This window comes from Eurypyga helias, unplaced genomic scaffold (genome assembly GCF_000690775.1).
Source record: "Eurypyga helias isolate BGI_N326 unplaced genomic scaffold, ASM69077v1 scaffold6017, whole genome shotgun sequence".
Lineage (NCBI taxonomy): Eukaryota > Metazoa > Chordata > Aves > Eurypygiformes > Eurypygidae > Eurypyga > Eurypyga helias.
Genome location: NW_010259691.1, coordinates 46,448 through 62,159, shown reverse-complemented (window position 1 = coordinate 62,159; position 15,712 = coordinate 46,448). Strand labels below are relative to the sequence as shown.

Here is a 15,712-nt window from a genome sequence, read left to right as displayed (position 1 = left end):
CCTCAGGGAAAGCAGAGAAGGGGGTCACATAGCCGGTAGGTGTCAATAAATGGAGAGTCTTAGACAACAAAAGATGAGTGGGCTGGTGCCAAGGCATTGAGAGGGAACACATCCTGAAATGGGGCCTTCAGTAGCCTAAGACGGTTTTGATAGCCCTGATTCACTTACTGTCTTATTTCCTCCAACCTCTCACAGCAGCTCATTTTGCACCATCCCATCAACAGAAGTGAAATCTTTGGGGTGAGAAAATCTCTGGGGCAAGAACAAAACTTACGACATTTATGCTGTGTCCCAAATAAACACAAGAGAAAGTTCTGCTTAAAAGCAGGTACCATGATGAAACAGTTAATTCTTTACCTTTCCTCGCTATCATGTTATGAGTATTTTAATGGCTTGAGCAGGCCATTTATCCACAGGTTTCTTTTCTGGGCATGAACTGCATTTTGCTGGCTTGGCTTGGGCTAAGGGCTAACATTCATCTGTGGTATCCAGCTGAGTAGAGAGGTTCAAAGAATGAATCCAAACCAAGCTTTCTATCCCACCCAAACTGACCCCATATAACAGAGAGTCAGTATATTTGTTTACAATTAGCATTTAACAAATACAAAGTGTAAAATCAGTCAACCTTGTGGCCCTTATGCAGTTCCTGTTCAAATTACTGAGACCTTTGTCATCATCTTATTTGGGAGAACTGAATCACCGACAGAACAGAGGTGGTGCTAGACTTGTCCTGCATGTAGGTTTATTTAAGCAATTCTGGTTTCTTAAGAAAGCACCTTTGTGTGTATATTCTTGTCCCTTGCGATGAGGTCAAAGTTCTATGATCTGCCCTGTGAAGTCTGAATTAGAGATGTAAAGCCAGAAGGAGAAAGAGCTCTCCAGTCTCAGAGGGAGCAACACCGCTTTCGCAAAACCTAGCAATCATTGACTTAGTGTTTGCAGCTCTAAGTTTAAAAGGGATGGTCAGTACGTAATGAACAGGGGACACAAGTTTATAAAGAGACATGGCTACGTTACAGAAGTCTGCTATTTCACACGGGTCAGCCCCCAGTACTGACGTACCATTCTGGTCTGCTGCACTGGTTTTCTAAGCAGAATGGTTTTACTCCTTTCAGTGCTCTTCGGCATACAGGCGCTGGGCTCCTGGGCTGCCGCTCCTCCTGCCAGAGCAGCACCGACTGCATTGCTTTCCCCCGCCTGCCATGACACTGCAGTAGAGGAGGCTGCAGACCTGGCTCTTCGCCAGACCAGTGCTGACTGAAAAGAGGACTACATACTCGGTCTCTACCGAATTTTCAGTGTCTGAGAACATCCTCGGGTAAGTTGCCTGCTTATTCTGTATGTGTTTCTCCTGCGAAGAGTCCTGTGTCTATCACTATTCCTTAGCAATGTCTATTTGAACTAAGAAATATTTCAAAAGGCAAGTGCAAAGTTACATTCACAGGACTCCAGAGGCCATGTCAACTTTACACACAGATAACTAGAAACAGTTTCATCACCACTGTGGGCAATTAGAGAGCAAATCTCAGTCACGATTCTCTACTGCTTGGCCCTGGAATAGCTCCAGGCATCAGTTCAAATTTGGTACGAAACACCAGTACTCTGATTTAATTTCATTTTACACCTTCCTCCCACTGCCTTGAGCAGTTGGAGTGCAAAGGCTATTAAGTCATCGTGCATTTTGCACAAAAGATGTAAGCGTGAACAGGTGTAAACACATCCACCTTGGGACCAGGGAATTCCTTCACAGACCTCTAAGTGATGACTCATTCTCCAGCAGAAATCTGAAACCAGTTCAAGTGCAAAAATTACACTGGAAATACCTATCAAATACCCTCACGTATCCTATTTCTCTACGTGTGCTTTATTTATTACTATGATGTGTTACAACTCCTGAGTCTACTGGCACTAGGCAGGGACAACCTGAAATGAGTGCACAAGGCCCACAGTTCCCTGCCACGCTTGCTCACTTCCCAGAATCTTACCCGGAAGGCCGAGTTCTGAACCCTTAAAGAAAATCAGGATTATGGCCAAATGCTTAAAGATCTGTACCGGCCAGGATATGACACTACTCCCTGCTGCTCTCACAAGGCCATAGATTGTGCAGACATTGTGGCCTCCAGCAATTGGAGATCTGATGACTGCAGATGGATGTTTCCTGTGCTTTGCACTCAGCTCTCTACATGGCTTTCCCACCCGTGTGCCCACCAAGCACCCGGATCAGGTCTCTTGAGAATTTTTTCCACATGGGATGCCTCTAAACTGGCCCAGAACCCACATCAGCGGTCATGGAGTTAGGTACTTAGCCCCACATCCTGGGCCTATTTCCTACTGAGAATAATTAGAACACTCCTGTGACCAGCATGGACCAGCATGCAGACATGCTGTAAACCACATCATTCATCTCCGTCCTTCACCCGTGCCAAGCATACCTCAACACAGGAGAACTTTGGTCCTTGTTTGTGATTTCGTCTGTCACTTAATTCCCTAGAGACTTAACTCATTGCCTTAGGGCATACTTTGCTCTTTGTTCATTAGTTTATTTTTATTCTTATTTTTTGCATCTACTATGCTCATCCTGTAAATAAGGTGTTTCAAGACACTGCAATAACAAACTAGACAATCCAAGCTCTTTGTCACATTTTTGCTGTTCCTGGGATTGAGTACACAAGAAGCAGTCAGCTGTGTCGGGAATGTTCATGGACAGTAACTTCCTTATGCAACCTTCCTTTCCCCTCAAAAAAAAAAAAGAAATCTTTCCTTTTTTAATCAGATGGTGGTCTTTCATTTTGCAAGTTACTTCAAATTCAAATCTGCCCTTAAGCAACCTGTGGTTCAGTTTTGCTCTAATTGAAACTAATGAGCCATCTGCTATTAACTTGTATCAAGTAGGACAGAGCCTTTCTTTCATACAAGATACTCATGATTAACTTCACTGACAGGCACTTAACCAAAATTACAAAACATGCCAAAATATTTAATTTCTTTCCCTTGCAGCAGGTCACCCTGCCACAAAGGCACTGCTGCGCTGCTGCTGCATCTCTTCTGGCTCCCAGGTATGCATTGCAGCAGCAATCCTAGCGTCTGCAGCGCTGAGGAAGGGATCTTTCTGGCAGCGCAGAAAAGAGAGAAGTTTTTATTCAATACTAAGCAGATATCAAAAGGCCTTTGCATAACGGTCTTCTAATGAAAATTAAAATAAGGATAATGAAACCTTCAGAGATCTGCTGAGTTCTGAATAAAGCCCAAATTATCCTTTCCCCAGTGGAGGGTGATACATACAGAAGCAGGTAGACAAAAAGATGTGTAGATTTTATAATAACCCCATCTGCATATTAGAGCTGATATTATACAAGAGAGCTACAGGCAACAGGAAATACAGTTTGGTTCACCCTGGTCGCATAATTATTTCCAAGATCACCAAGCTTTACAGTCAGAATTCATGATTCAGCTGAGTGAACCCATCTAATACCAAATGCATTTGATTATAAGAATGTTTTTTTAATGAGATATGTGTGCTTTTGCCTCCAGAATACCTGAACAACCAACTTGACAGATCAAGTCACCAGTCTCAACTTTGGGACTCCTTAAAGATACACATTGTTCTTGGCTACCACTTCTTAATGCAGGATAGTCTCAGTAATGTTGGTTTTGTTGGGTTTTTTTTTTCTCATAGAGAATATATTTAAAGTTACAAGCTTGTACCAAATGCTGCACTACTCAAAAACCACATTTTCAGCAAATGGCATTTGACCAGTCCTACTTTCTGTTTACTGATTTAACCTATATTATCTATCATATTAAGGAGACATAACACCATTGTATTTAGGTACCTTCTATGTAAACAGAAATTTAGGATTAGTTCCTGCCACAGAAGGATCTATGCAGCCAGGTGTGGGAACACTGCCATGCTGTACACAGGGCTGCTGCACCTCAGCTTCACTCTTTGTCAAAATAGCTTCTGATCTTTTCACAACCTTCAAAACAGCACTTAAAATTAAACCTCAGGGTTAGTGTAGGCAAACTCTGAGAGCTCTGTGCAAAACAAGAGGTATGGAAATACAAAAAATTGAATAAAGCATGATAAGTTGCATATGTAAGAATATAACTTGGAGATAAAGCTTACAAAACAATTTGCTCATTCTTTATATTTATTTTCTATTTATTTTTCTCTTTCATATTTAAAAGATTTAGTGTTACATTTACAAGTCTATATGGTAGAATTTACATCAAATCACTATCCCACCCTCTTTCCAGAGATCTCCGTACTCTGTGACCAGAACAGTTTATATCACTCAGTCTCCTCAGAACTCAAGAACAGATACTTCTTAGTGTTTTTCCAAGCAGTATAAAACCAAGAAAGCCAGCAGTACTCCAGCCCTTAGATGCCCTATTGACTGGTCTTTAGTTGCTGTTAAACAGAAATCAAAACTGAAGCCAAAATTGTACAGATACTGGTCCAAGACTTCTACAAGACTCTTGCCCCCTAAAGTGTTTTTGCCATAAAATAGGAATGAATGAATACCGCCCTCATTCAGTTCTGGTTTTCCTCCTTCTTCAGCAAAGACCTCATCTCAGTCTACACATGCAGCTGACACTCAACATCTCAGTTCTTTAGGATGTATAAATGACAGCCGATCTCTTTCCAGCCTTCCACTAAAATATGATCGTACTAAGCTGTATCCTTGATAAATATCCTGGAGCAGGTATCTATCCACCCGTATCTACAGCAGAAGCGGAACCAGGAGCTGCACCATACAACATCTCATATTTCTGTATCCCATGATGTAATCACTAGGCATCTGCAGCTACCCCTGTCCCTCTCACGTGGAAACATGTTTGCCTAAAAGTTGAGCCCGAGCTGCTTGGTGCCCGTGTGCTGCAGTGAGCTGAATAAAGGTTTCAGCACTTAAGCACAGGCTCAGAACTCAAGCACTGGGCTGAAGCTTCGGGTGAGTCAGACATCCATGTAGATATACAAGGTCTCTCATAGCACTTTCTGATGTCTGAGTCAATATTTAAGTTGCCTGCATCAATGCATTCGTTGCCTCTTTTCAACAAGTGCAAAGAGTACTTGAAGAAGACACTACTTTAAGTAATAAGATATTTCTCCTTCTAATGTCTATTGGGATTGTTCCATGTTATAAGGTTGGGGTTTTTTTAGTATTTGTGATATTTATTATCTCATTCTTATTCAAGGCAAAATAACCTACCTTTTAGATCTAATGGTTTGCAGTTGATGATGAAAACATCACCATGTTTAGTCCTTATGCTTGGGTTCTGGTTGGTACCAGAATGAGAAGGATAAAACCGACTCTAAAAGGCTGTTCTTCCATTAAAGCTGGCCAGACACATGACAAAACCTGTTCTAACAGGGCCTGAATCTCACCTGATTTGCCACCGTTGAGAATTTGTTCCATGGAATGTTCACTTCTTAGGGTATCTATGTGTCCCACCTGCGTGTTTAGTGTTTCTCCATCTCTCCCTTTTATGTTCTATGCCCTACTTCATTCCATACAAAACTGGGGTATGACCCCTGCTTTTTGTGTTTTCAGGAGATTACTGGTTCTGTCTTCTATCTCATCTTGGATGTAGTAGATACCGAATGCCATGTACTCAGCAAAAGGTTGTGGAAGAACTGTACAACCAGATTTGCTCATAACACTGTAAGGATTATATTTTCTTATTTAATCTCAGGTATGATGAGTTACTCAGGTACTACTGATGACAGCAAAATCCCTACACATGCCTTTTTAGTAGGCAGTAGAGCTTAGAAGAAATCAAACCCCATTTTTTAAGGTCCACAGTTTTCCTCTGTAATTTCTAGTCAGTTAATGAACTGGTAAGATTTATTCTAAAAAATGAAGAATAAAAGACAGTTTCTGGCCAGACCTCATAAGCAGACATAACTAAATAGCCATGCTAGGACACTGTTTAGAATAAATGGTTTATGTTTTGTAGCAACCCTGTAAGAATTTATTTTAAAGATAGCCTGTCAAGAAGGCAATAAAAGAAACTCACTTTCATATAACATGCGATTTTTAGTTCAGTTTAATTCCACTTTTATTCTGACAACTTTGCAAAAATTGCACTGAAAGAGGAGAAAAAGAAAGCTCAGCAAGATAAGCTGCAAGGACAGAAAGTGGTCTAAGACTATTGCTACAGGTGACCAACACAATCATGAACATGGGAAAAAAAACCCTTATGAAATGAAGAATGAAGAGAAAAAAAGCCTCAGGTGCTAAAAAAAAGAAGTTATGTGGGAAAAGAAAGATGTTATGGTTAAATTGTTCTAGGCTGCTTCTTAAGTCAATCACTTTTCATTTTTAAATTAAAAACCGGAAAAAATAAAAGGAATTCTGCTTAGAGTGCTCTCAGCAAGACAAGGGTGCAAAGCATATGTGGTCGATATGGTTTCAGTGAAGTCAAGAAATGTATGTTCTGGAGGCCTTGATCATCCATGTGGCAATATTTAAGAAGCACTCAGAGACTATACATTCAACTTTTAAACATAAAGGTACAATGGATATTAATAGGCCAGTATTCTTTTCCTGCCATAAAGTCAGGTTTTTTGTGTGCAAGGGTGATATTATGGTGCCACAAAAGTGATTTAGGGTCTTTCCTGCCACTCTCCTTCCTTACTATGGGGAGATGGAGAAGAGGGAAGGTGGTTGACAGGTGACAGAATCCAGACACTCTGAGTTGATCTCCAGGTTTAGCTCTCCGGGTTCTAGAAACAGAACCAGCTGCCAGTGCAGGGGCCTGGCCAGGAAAGCACTCTGCGACACTTGGGCACTTCTTACCTGCCAGAAGAGTGGCCTTGTGTAGGGCACCCTGCCAAGCACTGCACCTCTACAGATCAGAATTACACCAAGGGAAGATCTGTCCTTTTATTTCTAAAGGAGATACTTAGAAATGTGCTTTATTGCCATTTGAGTGTTAATGCTACTTTTTTCTTGAAAAGAATTCCATGACTGCAAGGAGAAAATGAACCCCTCACTGTCTAGGTACCAGATGATCAGTGCAAAGGGTGCAATATTAATTGTTTCTAAATGTTTATATCGGTTTAGGTTTATGGTCAATGCAAAGCAACTATCTACATTAATCAGGCAAGAAATATTGCTCATCTGAATACTTATGAGTGCATTTTGCAACCAGGTATGTCTTTATTTAACACACTTAAAAAGAGGACTGGAAAAACACTCTTTGCCATATAGCATTACTTTAAATTCTAGTTGTAATTATGGCACCACAGCACTTCCATTAGCTTTCAGCTGCCCTAATTTTCTCAAGTCAGTGATCATAAGACTAGCATGGTCCTGCAGCTCAAAGCAGTGCAGTAATAACTGTTTTCATCTCTGGGAAACCCAGCACAAGCTCTATATGGGCTTTTACCTCTGGTCCAAAAAGCATTTTTACGGGTTTGTGAAAGGCAAGTAAAAACAGCAAGCCCACTGTCAGCAGGTTAAGCTTCCTTCTTCAGTGTCTCTGCCTCCACTGCAACGTTTTTATGGGTCTGCAAATTTATAAAGTTTCAAAACCATTGAATGAATCAGACCACATATTGTCACTCCAGGGGACTGGAGGACAAGTGGGTAGGGTTGGGGCATCGATGCATTTACAGTGACCTACGCTATCAAGATGCTCTTATGGTTATGCTTTCTCTAATGACATCCTTTTGTTTGAATAAAAAGTTCCCCCCAGATACATTTGCAGTGTATGCCCTGACTGCCCAGTTGATGACTGTACAACTGAGCCCAGATATTTGGAGGCTGCTGTTCAAAGCCTTGCCAAGTTCAATGAAGAGAGTGAACAAACTCATTACTTCTCTGTCCTCAATGTCACAAGAGCTTCAATGCAGGTAAGCCAAGGCTCATCTGACTTGCTTTAGCCCTCAGGAAATATGGATCCACCTATTTATATGATTTGTTATGTTTTACGATTACTGCTATGCAGAATTCTGGGAAATGAGGATCTGCATTGATCCAAGACTTTTACTCCATTTATTGCAAAAAGAAGGGCTTTACGCAAAACTCAAGACACAGATTTATGTTCCAAAGTTTAGGAAAGATTTGTTGTGATCTTTTTCTTTACTACCACCATGAATTCATAACTTCCTAATAGAAAGTATTAAACAAAGCACAGTCATCCCTTCTCACACATATCTCTAATTCACTGAATGAGTTTTAACAGAATTTTAAACTAATTTTAGACTAACAGAGTTATAGAATAGAAAAAGTGATCCTGTTCATTTAAGTAGCCAGAAATGATCAACAAGGCACTGATGAGGGTCTTTAGATATGTACTTCTGTGTGGATGCTAACTTATTACAAAACCCAAACTCAATTCAGCTATAGCCAATCCAAGAGGTACTAAGATTGTGCATATATATGATGTAAAAAATAACCAGGCAATAAAACAGCACTGGCAAAAAAATCATTCTCCTGTAGTACAACTAATAGTAATGCCCCAAGTATAACCTGCTCCTTCCACACTAAGCAGTGAGTTTTGCATCTATTGCAAGGTCTGTAGGATTCTTCCTTCTTCCTGACACATGCACAAGTTCTAAATGCTACTGGTCTCTCATTAACAGTGGGTTGTTGGTCCTGCATATTTTGTAGAGTTTTTAATTCAGGAGACATCCTGCTCCAAAAGTGACATAATTGCTGACATCTCCAAGAGCCACTTCCATCGGATCTGGCTGTCAGTACTTCTCCTTGTATAAACACCTGGTTTTCAGATACTATGATTCCTCAGTGAATACTTTTCCTATCCCTTTAGTTCTTTGCAGACAAGGAACAAAGCCCACAGGTATCTTTTTATGGGCTCCAGCTCTATACTGTCTTGTAGCTGTACAAACTGCTTTAGAACAGAGAAAACATTTCAGTAAAAATTCTGAATTCTTAGGTAGAAGACCATGAACAAAACAAAACAAAACAAAACCCCACAAACCACACCCAGAAAAAAAAGAAAACATCCAGAAAAAGGTGGAGTAGCCATCACCTTGCAAAACTGAATCATTCTGAAGGATTTCTTTTAAGTAAACCAACATAGACAATAAATCACAAACAATGCATAAAGAGTATATTCATACTACAATCAGGTCAGCTAATGAAAACATGTAAGAACTAAGGAAAAAATTATAAGAGAAACTGAAAATCCAAATGGGCATGCTGCCAAGAGATGACATTTCAAGCTCTATCAACTGAGTTCCAAGCCATGCTACCTACAGCCCAGTAAAAACACACCTATAAGAAACAACAGTTTTTCATGGTTTCTTTCACTAGTATGGTGTGAAATTGGTTTTGCCTGAAAACTGATACTATGGTCTATTACACAACTTGACTGTATGGGGATAGTCTGCTGCAGCAGAACTTAACTGTGCTGTTGTATTTGGGCATTAAGTGGCCGGCTCAGTTTTATTATTGTATTACCTAACTCTCCTTTGCAAACATAAAGCCGTTTTCAAAATGCTGCCTGTCTTTGTAAACTTGCCAATCCCAAAATAAAAGTTTGCACAAGCTGCTTATCCCTACAAATACATGTAGAAGCTATAACTATTCAGCCTCTAATAATCACTTATTTTACAAGATAGGAGTTAAGTATCAGTGCTACAATGTGAAAAAATGCTTGCATTTTCTTCTTTCAACAAATAGGTTTCTGCAAAGGCTTGGTAGTAAACAGTGACTTGGAATATAAACAGTCTGTCAAAATATCCTGTGAAATCTTCAGTTAGCAGGTATGTCTTAATCTTATTTTAATATTGCAAGAGTGATGTCCTTTAAAAAAACAAGAATTGAGCTCTTGAAAGCCCAGCCATTTTTAAGTTTTCTTATTCACAAAGATATGGGCTTCAAGAAAGTGATAAGGCGAAATCAGGAAGAAATCTCTCTTGTGATAAAACAGACTGTTGCTGGGTGCATAAAAAGGCAACAGGATAAGTATAGGATCAATGGTACAGAATGTGTTCATAATGCTTTAAAGAAAGTGTAAATAACAGAGGGAATGCAAAGAGCAATAACTGTGTAGTTACCCAAGTTTCATGCACCCATCTCCGCTGGCATAAGAAGTAGTCCCATCTGTCTGTCCTTTGGGCTTCTGTCCTGCAGCTGGCCTTTGCAGACTGGAACTGCAGCAGATGCTCAGTGTGAAGGTTGACCTTGTTCATATCTGAAAGAATTTGGAATAGTTTCAATATAGGTAATGCTTGTTGCCTGTTTATTTAGGATTCTGCCACTGAAGAGGGGAAACAGCAAGCTAATCAGACACCTGGAAAATCCATCCAGAATCAACAAGCTTCCCCTTCAGAAACCAATCCTTTCTCCTCACACCTAGAAAAAACAGTGGGGTGGGTTAAAATTCTACCCCCTTCAACTGAGGATATCTCTTTCCAAAACTCACCAGAAAGTCAAAAGGAAAATAAAGATGGAACACCAGTTCCACCTGAGGCTACAGCCTCGGTGGGATCTGCACCCAGTCTTAATGGAGAAAAGAATCAAGAAGACAAATCAGACTTGAACAAACCAGACACTGGACCAGTTATTCTCCCTTTTCCAGAAGAATTTTCTCTCAGACACATGCCCAGGAGAAGCAAAGGTGGTAAATTCCATCCTTCAGTCTTTGATACCTAAAAAGCCTACCAAAGCCTAATCGGTATCCAATCACCTCAACTACCTGCAACAGAATAATGGCCACAACGGCAACTTGATCTTTCGATTTGTGTAACATCTTTAACTAAACAAATCGCTTACTACACCCCTCATCATTGGAGATCTCAGTTTTAAGAAAGCACAAGAATAGATTAGAAAAATTTTTTTAAAAAGGCTTTTTCTCACAAAAGAATTTGGCTTTTAATTCTCAAACTCCTCTCATCAGTAAGAGCATGGAGGAAAGGTAACTGCAAAGGGTAAAAGAACTTGCAGGGCTGAGACAGCCCAAAGGCATCAGATGAAAATACTCTCAGTCGCAAAAGTCTCTCAGAGCACAGGGCGGGATGGCTGATCGCCAAGGGATGATGAGACGGAGCGGAGCGTGACAACCAGGCTGGCAGGGCAGGGGCCTGTCCCATGGGAGCTGAGCGAGGCGAGCAGGGCATACCCAGGGATGGTGGGCAGGTGATGGGAAGAGGCCAGACCACCTCCCAGGTTCATGCGTGAAGAGGCAGTCTGAAGTCAAGCCAGGAACATGCGTTACTAAGTCAGGGTCAGGATCTGGTCTGGTTACAGTAACACGAGTCAGGCAAAACACAGTGGTGTTCCGGCAAGCCCACAGCGAGGAGGCAGGTCTGAGGGTGGGCCAGGAAGACAGGCTGCAGGTCTGAACCTGGGTCTGGCCCAGGAGGATCCATGGCCAGGCACAGGCACAGCTGTGGGAGCCGTAGGGCAGGCCAGGGCCGAGGTGCCGCAGCCTCAGCCTAAAGCAGCTCCCGTGGCAGGGGGGTCGGGTGGGGACTGGCCATGGCCTCCTCGCAGTGCTGCCTAGGAGCCTGTCCCCAGGGTCCCCCAGGGCAGGGGGAGAGCCCAGCTGTGCTGTCACTGTGCTGGCCCAAGCCCCGGCAGCCAGTCTCCAGAGCGGGGATGCTCTCAGGGACCCGACAGGGTCACGCCTGCTGCCATGGTGTATAAACAGGGAAGAGGACACTGGCTGGCATTAGAAGCTAGTGGGTTTTTATTATTTTATGGGTTAACCTCCTAATTACAATGTGATGACCTTAGCCTATTTTTTAATTTCCTGTGGACAGTCTCAAGAAAGATTATTTTTTTCCTAATGCTTTATACCCTCACCTAAAGAAAGTGGAAAAGCTACCCATGTGTGAAACCAGTCCCCCCAGTTCTGGCTGGTGGAGAATCAAGCCCAGGCTATTCAGATTCTTACACTCTTCTGAGCCTGCTGTGCAGGAAAAATGATGATTTACAAAATCAGCCTAATTCTTTCTTGAGAGAGGTCATATTAACTGCCTTGTAATAAAAAACACCGGGATGGTCTACAGCCTGTAGCTAAGAAAAATCGATTTCACTAAAGCCACAGTACAGCAACCGTACTGACGGTAACAGATATAAATAAATGAGAAGACAACAACAGGAGAAGGAGTGAACATGGGAAAGAAATGTCATTTGTGGCAGAAGTACACTGATATTTGCAATAATTAGGGGGCTTGTATGAGACCACAGAACCCTTCTCTAGTTGCTACCAGATCTGTAACATCATTTGTTCAAAACAAAATCAATAAAGTATTATTGGTTTTGAAGCTTTCATGCTGCTGAATATTCCTCAGAGATGTCGGATAATTTCTCCATTGAAAGAGTCTTTCAACAAAAAATGATGTTTTTGTTAAAGTATTCTGGCATTGCACAATTTGATTAAGATTTATTCTATTATCATTATAAATAAAATATAAATAAAACTGTTATTTTATTTTGAGTGAAGACAAAATAGTATTGAAATTTTTATGGAGTTATGTTCACAGAAGTTATGTTCACAAGATATATGGGGTTTTTTTTCAGATCGCAAAACTCTTAAATCATGAATTTTATATAAAAGAGTAATTTAATTTCTTCAAAGATGAAAATAAGCCAAAAAGTGATGTGTGAAACACATCAACTGAGCCAAAATAATGCCATTTCAATTCTGTATCATGAGAAATTTCAACATCTTTTCGTTTCATTCATTTCGCAGTAGAAAACCAGATTCAGGTAGTTCTCCAAAAATCATATATTTCAAATTCTATCCAATTCTTATCACACTGTGAGCTCTAGACTGTGTCACCTTTCCCTTTTTTATCAAGTCATCAAATTACATATTTTTGCTTTTCCCGGGGGAATTTTCACCTTTGCCAGCTCAGGTTTCCCTACCTGACCAGTGAGTTCTACCACCCCACACAGCAACTGCTGATTTGCCACATGCCCAACTGGGGGATACTGAGCGACACCCCACCCCCTCACACAGAGCATGTTATTTGAGCAAACATTCCAGTTTCACACAGAGAATGTTTTTTATTCAGACACTGATAACCAATGGTCAGTGAACTCCAGGGCTGTTGATGTTTTTGCCAGATATTATCAAGCCTTTATCTCTGATATATAGGTGAGGCATCATGAATGCAAAAAAAAGGGGTAGTAACACTCAAAGGGCACAGAATAAGATATGCTGCCTTATTTATGGATACATTGGCTATGCATTTGCTCAGATTTTTCAGATACCTCATCCTTGGACAGATAAAAAGGTTTTTAAAAGCCGAGCCCAGACATCAAAGTTCTCAAGATGGATTTAAAAATCAGGGTTTTTATAAAATAAGTTAATTACAAATTTCCCTGACTTCAGAACCTGCCCATTGTACACACTTCATGGTTAAACATTTTCTTATGCATCTCTGAGATTATACATGTTAAGCAGCTCTCTTCAGAATGTACATATATTATCTTGATTTCAAAGGTAGCTTTTAAAGTCCTCCCACTAGATATAATCCTAAATAATATACAATCACAACAGTTGCCAATACTTCCCTTACGTTAACCTACTACAACTTTTAAGCATGAGTTAAAGCTTACGTTTTAAGAACAGCATAATGTCACAAGCCCTGAGAAAGTCAAAACCCTTGGAACTTCCTCTGACACCATTCTTAACAGGAAATTTTAAGTGCACCTTTTTCCCCACTCTCTCAAGCCCCTCAGCAAACAGATCACCCTTGTAACATACCCTTAAGGTCATTAACTTAAAAGTTGGGAGTTTTTTCTAAAAAGCCATTTGCAGCCAAAGACACTAAGGACAGGACAAGGAATACTGACACCCTTTTTATTAGTTCGTGAGGCCTTCTAACTGACAAGACATTTGTGACTACATTGTCAATCTGCTCACTGGACAGTTGGTCTCCTCCAAATCGCATTTGAACTTAAGGTCTGTTTGAAGGAAATTGATAGACAAGGTGGTGAATCTTCTAAGAGTTTGATAAAAAATTTGTGACTGGTAAAGAAAAATAAGGTGTGGGCAGGGAGGGGAAGCTATAGCTGCAGCTGTTGCTTTGAAGACCATAACTGAAGCAAATTTGTATAACATTGCATATGCATCAGAGGGCAGCCTGTTTACACCCAGCAGAAAAAAATGAGGCATGAATAAAAATGTGATGCATTTACAGATTTTTCCATCATATTTGTGGGCATTGCTTTTAAATGTGGTTACCCCAAAAACTGCTTTTTTTTTTTTTCTTTTTAACTAAGGTGTAGAATCTGGACACCTTGGCCTGATGCTATGAGGCATCACAGGCTAAATGAAAGTAAAGAGAAGCTAACAAGGAGTTCTCCTATAAACAACAGGAGCCATATGTGTCTTTGCTAGCTGTACTCTTGCTTGGGAGCAGAAACAGCAGCAGCTGCAGAGCAGCATAGGCTACAAGACAGATAAGGTCTTGCTACCTGCGTAATTGCCTGAGCGGTACGATGTGATAATCCCAGCCTGTGAGTGAAGCGCTACTGTGGAAGGTAGAGAAGAGTCAGCTAGCGTGGCACTTGTCCTCCCAAGAAATCAGAGATAGCTGTAAATAGTCTTGCTTGGGAGCAGAAACAGCAGCAGCTGCAGAGCAGCATAGGCTACAAGACAGATAAGGTCTTGCTACCTGCGTAATTGCCTGAGCGGTACGATGTGATAATCCCAGCCTGTGAGTGAAGCGCTACTGTGGAAGGTAGAGAAGAGTCAGCTAGCGTGGCACTTGTCCTCCCAAGAAATCAGAGATAGCTGTAAATAGTTATGGCTATACTTTGGGGGAAGATAGTAATTGGTTGTTGAATGGGTTGAACGTGTTCTCCCAGATTTTTTGGAGAGAGGTTTAGGATGGATGTTTACTACCCGCTTCTTAAAATTTGAATGTGGATCACCTCTTACTGCTGCGAGTCAAGCCTTGGTAAAGGTCACAGAGATAAGCAAACTTTTGACAAGCTCGTCGAGAGAAACACCATGTTTGGATAAATATTCCTGTTCCTGCCAGCAATCTGTTTATAGAAATAGCTGCATTAAAACAACGCACAAAACTTACAAGCAATAAATATATAAACAAAATAAGTATTCAAAAAGCTATCAAACTGGATGAGAAATTATAAAAATACATTAGACTGACTCAAGTACAACCAATATTTAATTAACTGCTCTGACTGTGCCTGGAGTGCTTGTCCATGCTGTAGTTTAATAATAGAGTCCGGCTTTTCTTTTCCAAAGAAATCAAGGACAAAACTCTCTACAGTGGAAACAGAATGTTACTTCTACTTCTGCAGTCAATTTTGCAGAAATTGTATGCTTGTTACTGTTGATTCATAGTGTTTCTACTTCATACCTAAAAAATACATAAGGCACGCTCAAGGAAATGATCGGTGTCACAATGCACAGCACAAAACAAAAGGAGAAAAGAAGAACAAACAATTTGCAAACAATAGACGACTAAGGGAATTTATGTTATATGTTACCTAATCTGATGCCTTTCTTCAATATGACTGCCCATTTGAAAAATTAAACAGCATTGTAAGTAATGAATGGAGGTGTGATTTGGAACACAGCAATGATGTGAATATTATTTTTAACTGACAAGATGTATTTCAAATGCCTTTGATTATTTACACAACACTTATTTCACCACTTTTTTTTCAGTCTTTCAGAAGAAATTCTGAAATATTATAATGAAACATTATAAAAGCATAAACAAAAGAAATGCCCTACTGCATCAGAAGAG

At 40.5% G+C, this 15,712-nt stretch overlaps 1 protein-coding gene across 1 annotated transcript; it reads left to right on the top strand.

Annotated features, from left to right (window-relative positions):
• The first annotated feature begins 1,096 nt into the window (after nucleotides 1-1,096).
• FETUB (fetuin B) lies at nucleotides 1,097-10,650 on the top strand. Its single transcript, XM_010154727.1, is given in 9 exon segments — nucleotides 1,097-1,318; nucleotides 5,556-5,666; nucleotides 7,071-7,158; nucleotides 7,695-7,861; nucleotides 8,594-8,678; nucleotides 8,681-8,707; nucleotides 9,657-9,739; nucleotides 10,227-10,564; nucleotides 10,566-10,650. Coding segments are annotated over 9 exon segments (1,206 nt in total).
• Nucleotides 10,651-15,712: the final 5,062 nt, after the last annotated feature.